Genomic DNA, 21,122 nt, shown 5'->3' on the forward strand with positions numbered 1-21,122 from the left:
ATCTGTCTCCCTTGTACCTAGTGAGCATGCTCCTATGTTTGCGCCTGCTCAGTGAGCGCAGCCAAAGGGCTGCGCTAGTGGGAGCGGGAGGAGACAAGCAAAGGGCCAAGCCGCCCCAAGGGGAATCCTGCAGAGAGGGTCATGTGACTGCACTGGCGTAGGGACCGCGGCGCGGGAGGTGGCAGGAGGGGCTCGTGGTCGCGTCGTGGGCCCGCCTCAGGAGCAGCGCGCCCTATTGTAGTGCTCGTGCTGTAGGGGCGCCTGCCCAGGGGCACAGGGTGGGTGCTGAGCAGTGGGCCCCAGCACTCACTTCCAGCGGGATCCGGAGGCAGGTGCTGCTGGGTCTGGCTTGGCAGGGATGCTGCAAAGGGCCCTGGGGGCTGTCCCTGAATTGCCTGCCCTAACCCATTGTTCGGGAGGTGGTTTTCAGTGCGCAGCCTGCCACCCTTTGTAACACTTAGTAACCCTGACACACACAGACAATGAAAAGACCCTAATGCACGATGCAATTTATGGACAGCCCTTCTCATAGTGACATCGGCCTGTGTTGGGCCACGATGGTGGAAAAGACAAACTTCTCTCACCCACGTTGTATGTCTGATAGCGTGGGGCTACCAGAGCTACAACACCGCTGCAAACAACATAATAATAGGAAGATACAACAGCTGATAGTTTGCAATGTGGAATCTCAGAGAATTTGATATTTCAGGGCAAAAGTAGGTTAGAGATTATTTGCATTTCCTCTGAAGTTCCTTTCAGCTGTGGAGTAAAATGATGACACACCATTTTAAAAATATAAATAATCCCCTCTTTAGCAGGTAGTTTGCTTTCATTCTCCTAAGGGCAGTCCAGCTCTTCCAAGTTTTCTGATTTGGGGAGTTAGGTAACTGGTTTACCATTGAGACACTGGCCCATGAAAATGGAAGGGGATCACACTGAAAATCTGGCAGAGTTAGAGGTGCAGTCCTGTTCAACTCCAAATTTTAATATTTATTCATCACTAACAGCCATCCTCTAGAAAAAGATGTAAATGACATTATGCATAATTGTTATACAGGATAAATTATGTATATTTACACCACACGTGTTAGAAGGACTTGAGAAGAAAAAAAGCACATCCTGCTGAGCTGTTCAGCTCTGGTAAACCTAAATAGTTGCACTGAGTCCCAGTGGCCTCTAAGGAAAGGGATGCTGCACAAAATGGTGTGGTAACTTGGTAGGTCACTCTCCCAGCAAGATGGCAATGTGCTGCTGAAGATCTTGTCTTTTGCAAGAAATGCAAAACTGAAGTCCTGCTATTTAGTTAAGGTCATGTATGTTTCTTAAGATTAAGCCAAATTCCTGGCCCAATTCATGTTATGTAAATCCCAGCTATAATTTTGCCAGTGGTTTCAAGTGACATCTCCACTTCATGTCCTAAATTATGATATACTGTTGCTTTACACTGTTGAACAGTTCCAACATTTGATATTAGAATTAGTATCATGTTACAGATTGGCAAAGTGATCTCATTTGCACAATGTTTAACGTATTTTGTAAATGCTTTAGGACCTTCTGGGTGAAAGGTGTTACACTAATGTAAATCATGTGCTCACATACTATAGTGCAAAGCATGATCTTAACCATTAGGAAAGGATTGTATCAACAACTATTCAGTTTAACTAGGGATAAAGCTTGACAATCTCTTTTCATAATAAATTCTAAAGAGGGAAAAAAGTTCTGCCAAATATACATATTTAGAGGTGCCTGGCCCATGGGTGATGCTGGAGGGGAGATACCAATCAATTCAGGAACAAAAAGGATAAAGAACAAATAGAATGAATTGTTTAAGCTTTTATCTTGAAATGCAGCTAGAATTACCCTCTATTCTAATCTGTCACCTATGCTAAATTTTTTATCTAACATAAAAAAAATAGTTCTTGGACAGCAAAATAACTGGCAATCCCAAGTTGTTTTCACATTCTCTAACAAGAGGGTGTGACAGGCCAGCTGCAATTCAAAGGGCAATTTTCAAATGTCTTATCAATTATTCCTGTTGGAGGGGTTTCCACCTACTGTGCTGCTGACCAAGCAAGTTGTAATTTTAAAAAATTATTATATAGTTCAGTAAAAACTAGTGACAGAGGCTCACCTGCTGTGTTTGCCATTATGCATGTAGAGGAGGAAAGCAGCATTTGTTCTAGTAAGTCACATTGCTGTATTTTTAAAAACAGCTATTAAAGTTAAGTGCTGTCCTTGATGATTTTTATATAATTAAACAGGACAAGAGTGGAAATTTAGTATCATTTTATGAATTTCTCTCCAAGATTTAAAAATCATTTTCTTCTTTTAGCACTAAAAGGCAGATTATCCAAATGGGGGTTGTGTTCAAGTATTTCATTTTTGATAAGTTTAGACTTTTGCTGTTCATATGCTCCTTCACAGGAATGCAATGTCCAGTCATCTTTTGAAAAAAATCTCCCCCAAAATGATGAATTTTAATTTTACACCACTTTCTGCATAGCTTATTTCCTTTATCATTGCAGTTTGTTCGTTCTTATATAAAGCAGTTTATGTGCCATCCAATTATATAAGCTGTAGACATGCAATTATATTAGATCCCCACCTGTCTCTAATACATTGTAAGGGTTGAGGCTGATTCCTACCTCCACACTCAGAGGTGTGTGTATGTGCTCTAATTCTGCTACTCAACTTCTTTTCAATCTGAAGAGGAACTTTTGTTACTTAAAGTCATCATACATATATAACCATAGTAAATCTTATGCCCATTTTTAATATTAATCTCAGAAACGTGTAACAAAATCATAAACCCAAATAATTGTGCGCAGGATTAGTGGTGTAATCTTGGCCTCATTAAAATCACTTGGGGTTTTGCCACTGATTGCAGTGTGGGGCATGGATTTCACCTTAAGCTTAGGGTTGCAGATATAAATCACAGAACCTGTTTCAGGTCTGCCAAAGTCCACAGCCTTAATGTTTGCGTGCATCACCATCACCCAATGTCTCAACTACATTTAAACTAACTACAAACTAATAGATGGTACGAACTTGTCACTTTCACTGCTGAGTCATTTGATTAAAGGGAGTTAGCAGCACCAGAATATTGCTTATGATTAGTAGTTGTTTTTTCCCATGAAAACAATGAAAAATTGTTTACTGCAAGTTGGCAGTCTTCATTTTGGTAATTAATAGCTGTGTAGAAGAGTCAAGTTATAAAACAATTCAGTATTTTCAAAATATATAAGAATAATTTAAGATTAGACACCATTTTAGTAGCTAGAACACTTTGCCTTAAAAAGGAATAATTGATCTTATAAGATAAGTATGTTCCTATTGTTAGTTCTCAATATCTACATGAGCTGAGCATACAGTGAAATAGTTGCAAAGAATCCTGTGGCACCTTATAGACTAACAGATGTTTTGGAGCATGAGTATCTGATGAAGTGGGTATTCACCCATGAAAGCTCATGCTCCAAAACATCTGTTAGTCTATAAGGTGCCACAGGATTCTTTGCTGTTTTTACAGATCCAGACTAACACGGCTACCCCTCTGATAAGTGAAATAGTTGTTCCTTTTAAATGCAAGCCACTGAATTTAAAACAGAACTACAATGAATAGTCGTCGAGGTTTTCTTTAACATGTAAAAAAAAGTAAGATTTTTGCACATTTTCACACTGAAAATAATTTTATTTTGATAAGTCTAATATTACATTAGATATTATAAATCAGACATGTCTTTTTTTAAACTTAACCTTTAAATCTTGAAAATGCCATAGACAAAATAAAACAAGATCTTCTTTGTTAAGATACTACCTTCTTTTCACCAGATTTCATTTGCAAGGCTTCCATTAAATTTATTAGGTGTCTTGAATATGATTTGCAAAGACTGTATACTCTCTCCTGCACTGTTTTTTTAAAAGTCTGAAGAACAAGCACTTAAATTCTTTCAGATTTTTAAAGCAGGTGAGGGAATTTACATTTTCCAACACACACTTGTAAAATATCAGTCAGAACTGAGTAGAACAGCCAATGCCAGCAGCAGGTTCAGAAATGTCATTTGAAATGTAAGCCATTTCCAACCACATTTCACTATTTATTCATGTTGAGAAATGCTTTTTACCGTGTCAGATTTCAGATTGTTGAGCAGAACAAAAGAGTATAATTTTCTAAGAATGGACCCTGTAATGTAGGGGTGGGCAAACTACGGCTTGGGGGTCGCATCTGGCCCTCCAGACGTTTTAATCTGGCCCTCGAGCTCCCACTGGGGAGTGGGGTCTGGGGCTTGTCCTGCTCCACGCAGCTCCCAGAAGCAGTGGCATGTTCCTCCCTCTGGCTCCTATGTGTAGGGGCAGCCAAGAGGCCCCACACACAGCTCCCCCGCAGCTCCCATTGGCCAGGAACCACAGCCAATAGGAGCTGTAGGGGTGGCGCCTGCGGATAGGGCAGAGCCACCTGGCCACGCTTCTGCATAAGAGCTGGAGAGGAGATGTGCCGCTGCTTCTGGGAGCTACTTGAGCTTAGCGCCACTCGGAGCCTGCACCCCTTACCCCCTCCTGCATCCCAGCTCTGTTCCCACCCTCTGAACCCCCCCAGCCCAGCACACCCTCCTGCACCCCAACCCCTCAGCCCCAGCCCCACCTGAGCCTGCACCCCCAGCCAGAGCCCTCACACACACATCCTGCACCCTCACCCCCTGCCCCAGCCCAGAGCCCCTTTCCACACCCTGAACTCCTCATTTCTGGCCCCACCCCCCAAGCCCACATCTCCAACTGGAGCTCTCCTCACCTCCTGCACCCCACCCCCAATTTCATGAGCATTTATGGCCCGCCGTACAATTTCCATACCCAGATGTGGCCCTCGGGCCAAAAAGTTTGCCCACCTTGGCTGTAATGGGAATGCTTACATACTGGGGAAAAAAAATCATTTAAAGATCAGTGACACCAGAATCCTCAAAATTGGATGGATAATTTTAATTCCTAATGGAAGCTCTGCTCTGTGCAAACTTACAGTAGCACAATATTAAACTATCACAAGTTTGAGGTATTAGCTGGAAAAGAAATATATACACCCATACACATATGCACACACAGAATTCACAAGTCTAGTGGTCCCAAGACCAGCAAACCTTGGTATTGAGTGAAAAGGAATCATGTACTTGTCCGGGAAATTATACATGCAAAGAAACTTTAAAAACCACATTTCACATAACCCTTAATATAAGAAATATTTAGGTTTCTGTTCAACATGCTTAAAAAGGAAATTATTTAAATACATTGGAAAAAATTCATATCTTTAATAGTGAGTAACCAAACTGAAAAGGGAGCCTGAAACCTGAAGCTTTCCTTCAAGATTACAAAATCATCCAAAAGATTATACCAAGAGGCCTCATTCCACCTACTTTCCCTTAAACACATCTGCATGAAGGTTAAAGGATGGGTTTCTTTTTCCTTCTCCAAGTTTTTCTTATCAGTTCCCCCCCTCCCGCCTTCTACAGCTGAAACTAATGGGATTAGACATGTAGATGCAGCCATCTGTTCTGTTAAATGCCCAAAACTGGACATGCTGATCACTGTGTTCATTCATTCCTCTATCTCCATGGCTCATGCAGATTTAATGGACGAAAGGGACTCTTGTGTTGGTTCATTATCACGAACCTAAATTTACCACGTGGTTACTCAGTGGATTACAATCCACACAGTTCAAGTGGTAGGCTGACTCGGTTAGGAAAAAAGGTGAAGATTCTGAAAGATCAAAATTGAAAGCCTGTCAATTAACAATAATCAAGCATTGTGGGAATTTTACCCATTTTCAGATTATAAATGTTTCTGCTACGATGGTTAATACCTCAAAAACAAAATGGATTCAAAAAAAATTTTTTAACTGAATGCCAACGTTACTCTCAAAGGTAACGGTAGAAGGTGAAAGACTGAAATGTTCAGAGACCTTGTAAAGAGAGTTCATGACTTACTTGCTCCTCCCCATTGAGGCCCATTTCCTGTAAATGCATTTTGATAGATATATATGTGTATGCATATATTAGTATTTGCATGTGAATGGATTATATGACAATGGATCTGCATGATACTATATATGTATTAACATAACTTCATTTCCCCTTTTGAATATGGTGTCACATAATGCAAGATTGCCTGTATTTTTATAACATACAAATAGTGGTTCTAAATATTCAGTATTTTGCTTGTTCAGATGCTTGTAACATAAAGAACAATTTCAACCCCCCAAGGCCACAGGGGCAGATTTTCAAACGAGCTCAGCACCCAACAGCTCATATTGTACTAAATAGGAGCTGCTGGGAACTTTTGAAAACCTGACTGCTTTAAGTGCCTAAATAGGAGCTAAGCACTTTTGAAAAATCCAGCTCCACAACGAATTCTGAATACTTTTGAACATTTGGCCTTGTGTTAAAAACAAACCAACCAACAGGTCAGGCATAAAGAGAAACAAATCATTCTTGCAAAATATAAAAAGGGCAATTAGTTTTTATGAAAGTTGAGGACGCAGCATCTCCTACCAAAAATAATAATAGGAACATAGGATATGATAATGAATTTGGTGCTATTAAGGTAACTCCTAAAGAGATTCCCAATGAAATAAGATCCATGTAAAATCTTCAACTGCAATCAACGGCCTCATTAACAGATCATGGGAGCTTCTGGTATAATTAAAAGGGCTTCATGGGGGGCGGGAAATGTGAATGGTAAACAGAGGTTTAAGATTACATTGTTCCTTACTGTACACCAAGAATGATTTAAAAGTAAAATGCAATGGCTTTGCTAAGGGCTATGAGCCTGATCCTGCAATTGGTTAATTCCACTTGTTTCCCCCTTCCCCCCGCCACATACACTGAGCCCTACTGAAAGTCCCCAAAGAGCAATTGCATCACTGTCACCTACTTAACTCAACACACTCTCACTCTTTCTACAGGGATCATGTACCTTGTATCCCACAGCTTCAGAAAGTCCCTTAATTTATCAGCATGGATACATATAACATACATACTCAGTTCATGGAATTAAATTATACTGTATTGTATTTAATAAATGGTATGTTTGCCATTGATTTCAATTAAATGGAATTTTGCTATTGATTTCAATGAAAGCAGCTTCACGGTGTTTGTATACAGAAGTCTGCTTGCAAACTCAGATCCTAAGAGGGGAAAAAGTATTTGGCTATGTAAAATTGTTATTAAGCACTATATCTTCAGCAAAATTACTTCCAAGGGCCTGAGAAATCTGAGCTCCACATTTTCTGGTTTCTGCTAGAGTGACACTACAAGTACTAAAAGGGACAGGAAAATAGGGGGTTTAAATAATGAAATAGTTTGATCACACTTACAATATATCTATGGAATGTGATGTTTGTTCTCTTTGAAAAAGAAGCTGAGAAGGCTGCAGTGCAGGCTCTTAAGCAAGGTAAACTGTCATTGGATAAGAGGGAAGGTCCTCTCATTGACTGGTAACTGGTTAAAAGATAGGGAACAAAGGGTAGGAATAAATAGTGAGTTTCCAGAATGGAGAGCGGTAAATAGTGGTGTCTCCCAGGGGCCTGTATTGGGCCTGGTCCTATTCAATGTTAATAAATGATCCAGAAAAAGAGATAAACAGTGAGGTTACAAAATTTGCAGATGATACAAAACTAGTCAAGATAGTTAATTCCAAAGAGTTACAAGGGCTACAAAGGGATCTCACAAAAGTGGGTGACTGGACAACATGGCAGATGAAATTCAGTGTTGATAAATGCAAAGTAATGCACATTAGAAAATGTAATCTCAACATATAAAACGATGGGGTCTAAATTAGCTGTTACCACTCAAAAGAGAGATCTTGGAGTCATTGTGGATAGTTCTCTGAAAACATCCACTCAATGTGCAGCAGCAAGCAAAAAAGCTAACAATGTTGGGAATCATTAGGAAAGGGATAGATAATAAGACAAAGTATCATATTGCTTCTATATAAAACTCTGGCATGCCCACATCTTGATTACTGCATGCAGATCTGATTGCCCCATCTCAAGAAAGATCTATTAGAATTAGAAAAGGTACATAAAAGAGCAACAAAAATGATTAGGGGTGTGGAACAGCTTCCATATGAGGAAAGATTAATAAGACTGGGACTTTTCAGCTTGGAAAAGAGATGACTAATGGGATAGGATAGAGGTCTATAAAATCATAACTGGTGTGGAGAAAGTAAATATGGAAGTGTTATTTACTTCTCCTCATAACACAAGGACTAAGGGTCACTCAATGAAATTAAATAGGCAGACTTAAAACAAACAAAAGGAAGTATTTCTTCACACAACGCACAGTCAACCTGTGGAACTCTTTGCCAGAGGATGTTGTGAAGGCCAAGACAACAACAGAGTTCAAACAAGAACTAGCTATGTTCATGAAGGATAGGTCCATCAGTGGCCATTACCCGGGATGGCTAGGGATGGTTTCCCTACCCTCTGTTTGCCAGAAGTTGGGAATGGACAACGGGATGGATCACTTGATGATTATTCTGTTTATTCTCTCTGGGGCAGCTGGCATTGGCCACTGTAGGAAGACAGGATACTGGGCTAGATGGACTTTTGGTCTGACCCAGTATGGCCGTTCTTATGATCACTTTGGTGAATTAAATAAAAAGGGTGAAAGTTTCAGGTAATGATGCCTACCTTTGAGTTCCCCTGTCAGTTTTTGGTTTTACTATCGCATTTTCCCATGTATTCCTCTGCTTGTTGCTGTGTGAAAGATCCACACAGAGGACACGGACTCCCTTGAATGGTGAGTCAGTCAGTGAAACTACTACAAAATAATCTTGAAAAATAGATACTGTTTTTCCTCTTCAATCTATCAATAATAGCACTCTTACTTGTTACTTGTAACAATAATAGGTCAAAGATTTCCAGAGGGAAGTTTTTAAGTTGACTCTGTCACTTTAAAATAAAGTGCTAACTATATTTTAATGGCTATAAACTTTGTCTTTTTAATCTTAAAAAAAAAGTTTTTTTAAAAGTCCTAAATTCACTTTTAAGTTTGGTTTTAGTTAATCAAACAGAACATCCACAGAAATGTTTACCATATGTGCAAAATATATATTACCTTAAACTCGTAACAAATCAGGGTTCTCAACTGACTAAAACAGAAATGTTGTTTTGTGAGGATTTTTTTTAAAAGGTCACTTTTACAAAGGAAATAAATGGGCTTGGTTTTGCTTCTTTATTACATATCAAGTTGGCCTACAAGGATCTGTTTTGTTAAATGATTTTTCTCATCTTGTTTTTTGGTTGAGAAATTCAGGTTCTGTGCAACTTTAAAAGAATCCTTCCAGATCACCTTTAAGGTAGGCAGATATGGGAAGCAACACCCATACTTCCCCAGTCCTCATACCCTGGTTTCAGTAAGAGAGACTGCAAATACTTAATCTAGCAAGTGTTAAGCAGCAATTTTCAACCAATCAAAACATGTTTTTTAAACAGAATATTCTTAGAAAGGTAATTATTTTTCTAATAATTTATAATTCAATGGAATGTAGCAACCTAGTTCTAACTGTGCAGTAATTATAACTTTATTGTAAGCAGCTTTATTAAACACATTTCTTAACTGTGGTTTCACAGCCCCAGTATTTTATAAACACACTATGAAATCATTTCCCTTTGTGTTCACTGAAAAAATGGCACCCACAAGCATACAGGTGTATCTATGAAACAGGAGGCCAGTGCATTTGTTCAAGACCATTGAAAAAATTCCTCTACTAAGACAATATAGAGAATTTGACAAGTTCTTTGTTATTTTGATGTCCAAATTAGCATATTTATGATGCTTTCAGGATACTTTTAGAATTGAGGGAATCCACATTTGCTTGCTTGCTTTACTTCTAAGGAAAACTGCAAACAGTTGGATGATCTCTAAAATAAACAGATGAATGCGATGATACATCATTCCCCTCTCCTTGCCCCAAAACCTGGTTAGTGGAGACATTCAGCACAGAAACCCTGCTTCATTTCAGTTTTCAGCTCTTCGCTTTGAAGTTCACCTTTGATTTGTACTATGAAGACTACTTCTTTCAAAAGACCAACTTGGTTTAGCTATTAGCTTTTTACATCACTAGCCAGCCTGTTCCATATGTTACACAACCATATACAATATTGGGCATTTCCAGTGAGACACTTCAGAAAAGGTACACACAAAAGGCTTAAGGGCCACTCAAATTAGCAGCATTTAATGTGGCTCTAAGGATTAACTATGCTCATAAAGTACACCAGTGTAAATCTAATGTAAGCCCAATGAAGTGAATAAGGCAGTGACTTCTGTTCAAGTAGTTACACTGTTATAACCTGAGAGTAGAATTTGTCTTCTCGCAATTTGATAAATTTAAAGAGAGAAATTCTCTAACAATGTACTGCCCTTATTACCAAACAGCCAGAATTCGCATATGAAACACACAATATTTTGCTATGTTGCGTTGACAAACAGTACAATGCTGAAATTTCATCTATTACACTCAAAGCACTTATTTATTTCTATAGGCAGCATACACCCTGTATCCAGCTGTTTCAAAATGTCCCTTACTTTGTGACACCATGTGAGGATACATATAACTTACATGTTCAGTCCATGGAATTAAATTATACTTCATTCTATGTAATAATTAAATGGTATGTTTTCTCATCTATAGGAAGTCCATCCAGCAACACTGTGGACTGAAACAACTTTCTCTCTTGTAACTTCCTCTTGTTCCTGAACTTGATCAAATTTGTGGGGCTCTGATCACAGCAGAATATTACAAACCAGCTAAGCATTTAATAGTTAGTTGTCAGAAGTGTTAAAAGGCACAAATCTTGACTTGAGCAGTGATTTTCCTGTTCCACTTGTGATGAGTGAAAGGGAATTAGTTTCAGGATACTAGCATGAAATGAGAAACTGCAAATCACCCGAGAGGAAACATATTGTTTTTTTCTTTTTTTTTTAAACTCTAATTACTATTGCAGGTTTTCCTTCTACCTTTTCAGTGAAAAATAAGGAACCTGGGAATGCATGTTCAACACGCTTATGGACTTGTATACTACTGAAATACCAAAGGGCAGAGTTGCTGTAAATTACTCCAAGTCCTAAAAGCAACATTCATAACTTCTGTACAGCACTTCACAAATATTTACTTTTAAAAGAGATTAGTGAAGCTCTTGGTTTTCTTAGTATTGGTCAGAAATTCTTAAAAACAACAGCTAACTGCTACTCTAAGCCAAATCAATTTATCCCAACATATATTTAGGAATATATACTGCTATATTTTTAAAATATCAAGTTCTTCTAAGCTGGTAAAACCTGAAGATTGTACATAAAGTTACAGATAAAGTCTTTAAATTTTTTTGTTTAAACTACTCACACTTGACATCTGAATAAGGAGTGATGTAGTCATACTATTTATTTCATCAGTGAAACAAAATATTTTATGGAGCTAAATTTCTGAGATTTTAAATAAAAAGTCATTTAACTTGTATATACACAGTGTTCTTTCCATAGATATTTACATGACAAATGTGTTAGAGGAGAACCACTATGACTAAGTCTCTACAAGTGTGGCATCCTTTCTGAGCTACTCTCTCTGCTGAAAGAATTCACGGAAGCCTTTGAAATAAAATCTAAACAATTAAAATATGTAAACTGACTTTGTTCTATATTTCATAGTAGGTAAAGAAGCCATTAAATGAAATTTCATCATAAGGATTCTGGAAACAGCTACACAGTAGAGTTTTACGTCCACCCTCTTTTCAGCTTTCAGGATGAAACTAAATCTCTTCTCACTTGACAGGAGAGATATAATAGCATACTTAAGGATGCACAGCTAAAATTCTAGTTCATCCTCCTCGATAGATACTGGTCAGCCTTTCTAGTTCTTTGCAGTTGTCCATTGGCAAGGAGTCTGCTTTCATTCGGAGGCGATCATCTCGGTATACTTTTGCTGCATACAGCAAATCTGTTTCTTAAAAAAGAAAAAGATTTTTAGGGTTAAAGTGCTAATTGTACATGTATGTAGGACTCTCTCACTCAGAACTACCCCAAGCATCTGACATCTAAATCCTCCCCACACCTTGCATCACTCTGTTTTCTGCTCCCAACTAATAATCATAGGGACATCAATGTGTAGTTTTATTGCAGGCTTCAACGTTGCTGCTAGTTTGAAGTTCAATGCTGGTAACAGGCTTTCAGTGTTCTTATATTTCAATCCATACTTACCGATTTCAGAGAGATTCCCTATCCCCCATTACTTGCTTAATTAAAGATATTGACCATTTCACCTCTGTGGTCAATGATCTTATGTATGATCTTAATAATGCACCTCTAGTTATCCTGGCAGTGTTCAAAATCCATTCTGAGAGTTAAATGCCTTTTAGATCTAACTGCCCAGTTCACTAAATATACAATTTCTCAGGCATAAGATAATCCCTGTGTTCTGTTTTATAGGAGAGCCTACCAGTCCTACATTGTGGAGTATCTGATTTGTATAACATCTCTTTTTTGGCCTCAGGTTAAAATTCTAACTAATAAATCATTCATTAAAAGACAAACAGCTTTGGAAGGAAAATTTTAAAATAGCAAAGAATGACATCTAAAAAACCACCACTGAACATGGAGCAAATATTTTCATAAATAAAATACAAAGCAGGAATAACTTATTACACATACAGAAATGCTAATTTGTAGGATTTGTTATTTCTTTTCTTTTTAAAAGCTATTTAGGAAGTTTTAATATGTTTACAACATCAATGCCATGTAAACACCACAAACAAAATGATTATATTACTGCATAATGAGAAATTATCATCAACTCCCTCCAATTTAACAGGGCATTACCATATTAGAGTAAGCCTCATTACACCATCTAGGACATATTGTTTCCGATGTATTTATTAAATAGACTTCTGACTCTACTCTTGTTCAGCTTCACTTTTGCCATTGCCAGTACGTACTCTAGAGTATTGTCTTTTCCTACCCTCCTTTCCTTGGTTTCAGAATCTGCCAATGTTTTTTAATCAGATCAGATTTTCTACCTCTGAGGTATCCTCTGGTATGTCTGAAATGTGGATTTCTAAGAAACTGGAGTGTATATTCCCCTCGTTTCAAGACTCTAACTATATAATACTGATTTTTGAAGCTGAGAGTTTAAGTGAGAATCCCCATCTTTAGCAGAGCTCTGTCATCCTGACAGCTGCTATAATCTCCCCTAGCCCCTCCCGCCTCTTTTTTTTTTAAAGCTTGGGCTAGAGCTGGTTGGAGAATTTTGATGGAATCATATTCCACTGGAACATGTGGTTCTGTCTAAACTGAAACAGTTTGCAAAAATAGGTTCATTTCAGAAAAAAACCCTGAAAAAAGTTCTAATGTTGAAACATCACATTTCAACTTTTTGGAACGTAACATTTAGATTTTTCATTTTGAAATGACTATTTTGATTTTTTTTAGATTTTTTGTACTGTGTTATACAAAACATTTAGATTGTCATAACAAAACATTTCAACCTGAAATGATTTTCTTCAGGAATTTTCCTTCACAGATCATTGTAAAGTTTTAGGCTTCCATTCTGATTCAGAATGAAGCCTAATTCCCAAACCTTGAAAGCGTTTGCAAATGTAACTGCTGCATACAGCTCTAGTTAGGACAGAAAGGTTCTGGAAAAATTGCAGCTTATTCCCTTTGAGTACAAGCTGCAGATGCCCTCTTTTTTCATAATTAAATCTTTCTGCTGATAGCGATGAAATGTCACAGTGAGAACTGCAAAGAGGCCCAGGTGCAGAAAGCAGCCCCCTGTGTGCTCTCTGCACCCCAGAGCTCTGACTGATCAACTCTGTAACTGAAGTTATTGTGTTGTCCCTTTGTTAACACCTTTGTTTCTATTTTACAGTGGTTTTTGCATAATGCAAGATGCGGACAAAAAAAAAAGAAGGTGGGGAGGGATGCGGAGGGTAGGAATTCTGTAGAAGTTCTCTAAATCAAAAATTGATTTAAAAAATATCCCATCAAAGCAGGGGCGGGCTTTGGGGTTTTATTTTCTTCCAGGTTTAAACATGTAAATTTGAATATTTAGTTCACTATAATATGGTTAAAATAGCAAACCCAGGTAGGGGATCAGCATGTGGCTGAACTAAATGGCTGCTGTAGTCCGAATTCTAAGGAGACTGCAAAGTAATCTGCCCCTATTGATCCCTCATCCCCCATATCTGCTAATCCCACCCCAGAAAGCAGACCACAGGGTTGCAGAGGAAAGACCATTCAAAAACATTCCCAAATTTATGTATGGAGAGGCCTCTAACTTCATTTTGAAGACACAGCACCTAAAACAGAGGAATGAGTGGGCTGAAGAAAATAAACTACCAACCAGGGTGGACATTAGGGAGCAGATCTTTGAGTCTGACTACAAGACATGATAAGACATCCAAGACTGGAGCAGTAAAGAAGGAAGTTACTGATGTGGAATATTGAGTCTCTGTGTTAGAAACTTCTGGCCTAGGAGAAACAAGTGATAGCGCAGCACTGCTAGAGCAGAGAGAGAGAAATGTAGCATAAATTGGATAATATGAAAAAATAGATCAAGGAGAAACAACAATGGACTTAATGGACTGCCTAAGAATTCTGAAGCAGGAAACCCAATTTGGTGTGTAAAGTTATGGTTTTACTTCACAAAAAGATTGTGTTGCATCTATTATGAGATGCTACCTATGCACTCTTATTATCTTAGTACCCGAGCATCTCATTTTTTTAAGCAATATTTTAAAGAGAAGTCACATTGACATTTAAAAATCTACAAATAAATCTGTATGTTTCCTATTCTAAATAGCATAAGTATCCTGTAGAAAAATAGGATTTAGCTGAAAACCATTTTTTTTTTTTTAAGCAGGAAAATGTTATTTGACCACATTTTATGACAGGAAATTTCAAAATGAAAGTTTTCATTTCTAACTGCTTTAGGTTTCAAAACCGAACTATTTTGATTTTTACTTTTGGAATCTTCACTCACCTCCTTTTCACCCTTGTTTACTCCTCCCACCTTTTACTACTGGAAAAAAGCAAGGATAAGGGGCAACAGAGATTAACAAACCTCAGAAAGCAGGAAAAACTATTTCTCTCTCTGTCTTTTTTGTACTTTTCCCCTCAGGATGATGATGGATAGAAGTGTGGGTTTTTTTAGTGAGAAAAGGTGGAGAATATACTCTTTTTAAAAAAATCTGAATTAAAAAAAGTAAAAACGAATTAGAGAAAGTACTATTTGTATTTACTTTCCATAAACAAGTGAGGAAGTGTACCCCCTCCTACTTTCACACACTTAAAAAAAACACCTCTATCGCATCAGTGTTTCTAATTGGGGGAAAAAAAGGGGAATGTGAAGAGGGGAAGAGGAGAAAAAATATCAGAATTCAAAACTCAAAATTTTAAATTAAAATTTCATTTCATTTCAAAATTTCTCAAAAAGTGTGTATGAAAATTGTTTGTTCAAAATCTTCCATGGGAAAAAAATTATTTTGTCCAACGCTAGTACTAATGAGGATGAGCTCTAAGTTTTACTCTAAAGGATGTTAATTTATGTTGAAGAGACAAAAAATAGGGATCTAATTTTTGTTTATCTCTGTTGATTGGTCCATGACCAGTGAGTGGAAGACTTTATGGTTTTGTAAACTTTTGTACTGGTCCAGAGAATATCTAGTCCCTGTAGGTTGTGAGATATTAGATGTTAAAAAACAGGTCATTTTGCTTTCTCACTTCAGTTTTGATGTGATTTTTTTTGCAGCCCTACTTTCATAATTTGACAATGTTTTATATCGCTCGCATGTATTAAACGACTGGATTTGAGCCCTATCCCTTTTAAAAAGTAGCTAGTTTAAATTATATCTGAATTAAAGTGGTAAGAGAAAAATTAATAGGCAAAACAACCTTATTTTTAAGATCTGGTATTGCACAAGTTGCTAGTTCTTGGGGAGGGAGATAAAATGATAGAACTTTTATTTTGGGCCCCAAAGATATACATGATATTGAAATTTCAATTTGTCATTTTTAGTCTGGTCCAGGACTAAATACAGAAAGTTCCAGATGTCAGGTCAGAGTAAGTTTTCCTTCTACTTTCCTTCATTGGGTGTTTATTTAAAAAAAAAAAAAAAGCATTCTTGCCCCCATGTATGGACTGAGGAACAAACGCTAAGCTACATGGCTAACAAGGAAGTGGATGTGTGGGAATAGAAGTGATTCTGCCATAACAGGGAGGACATAAAACAGATTAAGAACTGCTCTGTGAGTTGTCTCAGGAGAGGGGTAATGAAGAGTATTGATTTTCCATTACCAAAGCAGTCAAATTAATAAGTCTGTCATTCAATGCCAAAAAATTACAGCAGTTCACTTTTTAAGAAACGATCACAGGTAACAGAACAAATAATCTGTCGTTTTGTAGGTGGCAGTTGTTTCCTTCAGTCATCAAATGAAAACCTTGGGAATTAACACAGACTACTTGGTGTATTTTTAAAATGCAATGAACGTGAAAGACTGCCTTTGTATTGGTTCTTTCATGCAAATCACATGTAAATGCTTTTTAATAAAAATCATCACTTAATTCTATTCTAATGCAGAAATAAGCTTTTCATGGTAATACATGTTTTTGAGAAGTGCCAAACATTACTCATTGGGTAAACTTACTTTGCTGCCTCTCCTTCCAACAGTTATTTCGAATGTTAGACACGTAGTCCTCTTCTACATTCTTTTCCACCTTCTGTAATGACACTCCTTTGTATTCATTTCTGAAATCCTTGTTGACATAATAAATGACACCCAGGTTTTCTGTTTTCATTTTGATGGTCTGCCCTGTACCACTGTAAGATACATGTGCTTGTTATTCTTTTTATATACACAATGTGTATGTTTCAAATGTTGCCATTGGTGAAGAGCAGCAATAAGGTTTCACTGAGTACACTATTTCAAGGTACAGATAAGTCAGAGTTGTAATGAAAAGCAGTGTGAATGTCATGTTTAGCAGAAGAAAATGTTTACATTAATATGAAAATAGAATTCTGCCTTCTACCTCTTTCCATCTCCAAAAGTCATTTTAGTAAGTCATCTTTGTTTTAAAAACCTTATAAATAAATAAAGTGTATATAACGACAAACAACACTGGAACCTGGCAAAATAAAAAATTAGGTCCCTACCCTGCAGCAATCAAAACTAGCAGCATCGCACTCGAAAATGTTTTACTGCAGCCCTTGACAAATCCACCTGCATGCTGGCATACTGTGGATTAAAAACTCATGGTTTGTGCATGCTCTGGGGGAATGGTGCTTGTATCACAGGAGCTTGGTCTCAAAAGGTAAGAACATCTCTCTCCTGTGGAGCTCAAACTCTGCAGGAGAAGGAGCCTTCCTTATGTGAAGTTCAGCAGTTCTGCAAGAGAGTGAGAACCCTTCAAGCAGTGATAGCAAGTAGGCTAAATCTATTCACTATATACCTCCTGGATGATTTGTCAAGGGAGTTATTTCTTTTAACAAAAAAAATGGAGTTTCAGATACCCCTCCATCTTAAATAGCCATGAGTTTCAATACCTTTACTCCCTTCCAGACAGGCAGGGATAAAATATTCTAACAAAAGTCTGCTCTGGGGTGAAAGGGAGAATAGAGAATTTCTCCAGCTTTCATTATAATTCAGACCTTAACAACACAGGTCAGGAGGTTGTTTTTGTCAACTTCCTGACTTGATGCAAGTGGAAGATAACTCTGCAATGGAGATGTTAAAAAGACATGCAAAGAAATAAAAAGGGCATTTTAAAAATGGAGAAGTATTTTTTAAACAAATTTAATCAGCGTTACTTACGATCTTGGGTATAAGGCATAAGGAGGATTAGAAACCATCAACTGGCTCAACAAAGAGACAAGGATCAATACAATAATAGGCATCAGCTGGATGAACATAGAGAAGCCTCCCTATGGAACAGAACAGATAAGATTTGGACATTTCGTAAAATCAGGATCAAGATAGTATGCAAATTTGGCAGGGTTTAATAATCTAAAAATCCAAAAGACCAACTACTTTCAAACCAACTACAAAATTTAGGCACTGTCAGATATCCTTACCCCAAAGCTGCTAATAATTATTATTTGTACTGTAATAATGCCCAGAGACCCCAAACAAAAATTAGAACCCCATTGTGCTAGACACTGCACATACACAAGGAAAAGGCTTTCCCTGTCCCAAGCAGCTTACAATCTAAGTATAAATGGCATTAATTAGTAAACAGGAATGCAATAGATATTGCATCATACAACACTGAAAAGATGCATTCAAAATTCCAGAGATGTAATTCAACGCCCACTGAAGTCAATAAGTCTTTTAACTGACAAAAGACTGGACCAGGTTATGCAGACGTCAAATAAGTAGCTAAATGCAGGTACACAACAGGCCACACCTAGGGCTTGTCTGTAGTTAGTGCAGAACAGCTATTCTTAAGTAACTGCATGTGTGAATGCTCTTAATCTACTTTAAAAGTGGATTAAATTAATATAAATGGGAATAAGGCACACTTACTCCAGAACAGCAGCATCCACCTATGAAGGTATTCTCAGGAGTAGCTATTGTGTTTTAAATTAACTTCCTGCCTTAATATCAAAGTGGAAAAAAATCGGATTCTTAAATTGGATTTTTTTTGTTTTGTTATTTAATTATAAGAAGTTCCCTTTTAAAAATAAACCTATTTAAAAATGAAATCTCAATTTAATACAAACTATGTTAATGCCTAAACTTCTTAAAATTTAGTTGTAAATGTGCAACATGTTTTGATAAAGAAGTTTATATATCCAAAACATTTAGTGTTTTAATTAAAATAAATTCTGTAGTTTTGTGCTGTTTAATTAAATTCCAGTTACCATCCTAATTCAGCTTGACACAAATCATGAGCAAAATTTACGTAGTATATAAGCGATACCAGTCACTATTTTTAAAATAGTGAAATGTAAAATTAATAACCTGAAAATGTTATGATATATAATTGCTTAAATAAATTCATATAGTTAGAGTGTACCCTCCGAGGTAGCAAAAAGATGTACCACCTCTAGTGTAAAGACTATTTAGTTGTAAATCAACATATGTTAATAGTTATATATCAACCAATGAAGATGCAAACTTTCTTTAGAAAATAACTGAACTACGGATAGAAAAGTTCATTAAAATTGATTATTTAAATCAAGGGTTTCCACTTGGTGATTTAAATCAATCTGCCCTACTTAATCCAATTTAATTTTCAAGTACAGACAAGCTCTTAGTGACCAGAAACTAACTTAAATAATTTAGGATGTTAGTTTGGGACCTTTTGTTCCGTGTACTTCACTTTATGCAAATCTTCATGTCTGTTTACCAAAGGAGCTAGGCTGCCCCACACTAGGCCTGTAAAATATTTCACTTGCAAATTTAGGTGTTCCTACAGAGCAAAAGATTCCCCTGCAATCATGCCATGTATATGACTACAATCTTCTTTCTCTAGCAGTAGTTTCAGGTCAAAAACACTCAAACATACATCACCCCTCTCCTCTTCTCTCTCATGTCCACTATGACGGTGTTGATTAGGATGACTGTAGCCAGCTCGACCATTAGAAAATGAATGTACACTACCTACAAAAAGAAACATCAATAGTCAAGAAAACACCAGTTATAAACATGCAAGATGAGTGTGAAACTAAAATGCCTTGATGACTATAGACAGGGGAATTAATATACAGAGTGTGACATTTAAAACAGCTCCTATTTAAACATCTTATATTTGAAAGGTGCATTAAATAAACAAGGTTTTATTTTTGAAAACCTACAATATTTATGAACTTATGATTTCATGTTCTCCTGAGGTTACCATAGCAATCAGAAAAGGAAACTAACAACTTTAATATGTAGCAATACACAGAGGAAAATAACTTGCTTACAGTAGATTAGGAAAATAATATTTTGGATTAAATATTCTAAAAATCATATGAACTCTATAGTACAGCTCTGATAAATGCCCATGAAATATTAATGAGTAAATACCTGATGGAAACGCTCCTCCGAAGAACATATTGAATAAATCCTCTGGAGTAATATCAGCCTCACAGCCTCTGTGGAAATTAAATCTACCATTGCCAGGTTGATTGCATGCCTGCTCTTCACTGCCTGTAAGGTCGTATTGCTTTCGTTTTTCTGGATTGCTCAGCACAGCATATGCGTTTCCAATCTCTGAAACAGGGAACAAAGAGTGCTCACACAAATGAACCGTAAGAGCTGTTCTGTAATTACAGCTGTAGTTTCAGTCAAGAACTTGCTGAAGATTAGCATCATTCATAGGTGATACTGTACGTTACAAAATTAACTGCAGTGGAACAGGGTGTCCAGAAACATCTTATGTTTCCTACTCCTTCCAAGGCCCTGTATCATGGTAAAGTAGCTAGAGAAGGCTGGACAATTATGCTTATATTTTCAAAGGAATCTGCTGAAATATTTCCCCCTCACTGCAATTTAAAAAAAACCCATAGCTTTAATGTGAACTCAAAAGTCAGGTAATTGCAAAAGTTTGGCTTGATCCAACAACATTAGCTCTACCATGCAGTGTCTCCTGTATATTTTATGGGTTATATTAATAGGAATAATACATTAAGATTTACATTCAATAAGAGAAAGACATATAGAAAATACTACACATACAACATGAGAGTTAATATTAGTGAATCAACCTTAACTTTTGGAATTACCTGACCTGTGTGTGCTTGATCTTGGTTACTGAGGTGCAGCGAGGGCCATATTTTTTAAACTGTCATGTGACACTGCTAGCAGTGCTGCTTTTAAATGACAGACCAAGCTACAGAGATTACACGGAAACCGTGCTATAGACCATACACTTCGAATACAGTTATCAAGGTTACTCTGCCTCAGGGTAAAGTTGGTGGTGAGAGTTTGACATCCTCAGTAGTGGAGAGAAATTAGAGAGAAGTTAGTCAGCTCATAACAAATACACATGAAGAAAACCTATTGCAAAAAATATTTTACACAAGATTTTTTAAAAGTAATCTTTTTTTGCTTATGTTATGCCAAGAAAGATCACAAACTGCTAATAATATCATAGCAATTCAAAAA

At 37.1% G+C, this 21,122-nt stretch overlaps 1 protein-coding gene and 1 long non-coding RNA gene across 3 annotated transcripts in view; one reads left to right on the top strand and one right to left on the bottom strand.

The window, feature by feature from the left end:
* Window positions 1-18: 18 nt before the first annotated feature.
* LOC115652433 lies at window positions 19-16,668 on the top strand. Its single transcript, XR_004000645.1, has 3 exons — window positions 19-716; window positions 16,051-16,095; window positions 16,438-16,668. It is a non-coding gene; the product is annotated as an uncharacterized LOC115652433 (long non-coding RNA).
* The window catches only part of DNAJB14 (DnaJ heat shock protein family (Hsp40) member B14), a 33,375-nt gene continuing 21,457 nt past the window's right edge, over window positions 9,205-21,122 (bottom strand). Inside the window, exons 4-8 of one of the 2 annotated variants that reach the window (XM_030564433.1) lie at window positions 20,043-20,228; window positions 19,540-19,634; window positions 17,844-17,953; window positions 16,676-16,852; window positions 9,205-11,982 (exon numbers count right to left, since the gene is read on the bottom strand). In XM_030564433.1, the coding sequence (XP_030420293.1) occupies window positions 11,943-11,982; window positions 16,676-16,852; window positions 17,844-17,953; window positions 19,540-19,634; window positions 20,043-20,228 (608 nt within the window). In that variant the 3' untranslated portion in view covers window positions 9,205-11,942. The remainder of the gene's footprint in view (window positions 11,983-16,675; window positions 16,853-17,843; window positions 17,954-19,539; window positions 19,635-20,042; window positions 20,229-21,122) is intronic. The other variant, XM_030564432.1, reaches the window with a different exon arrangement.

This window comes from Gopherus evgoodei, chromosome 5 (assembly GCF_007399415.2).
Source record: "Gopherus evgoodei ecotype Sinaloan lineage chromosome 5, rGopEvg1_v1.p, whole genome shotgun sequence".
Classification (NCBI taxonomy): Eukaryota; Metazoa; Chordata; order Testudines; family Testudinidae; genus Gopherus; species Gopherus evgoodei.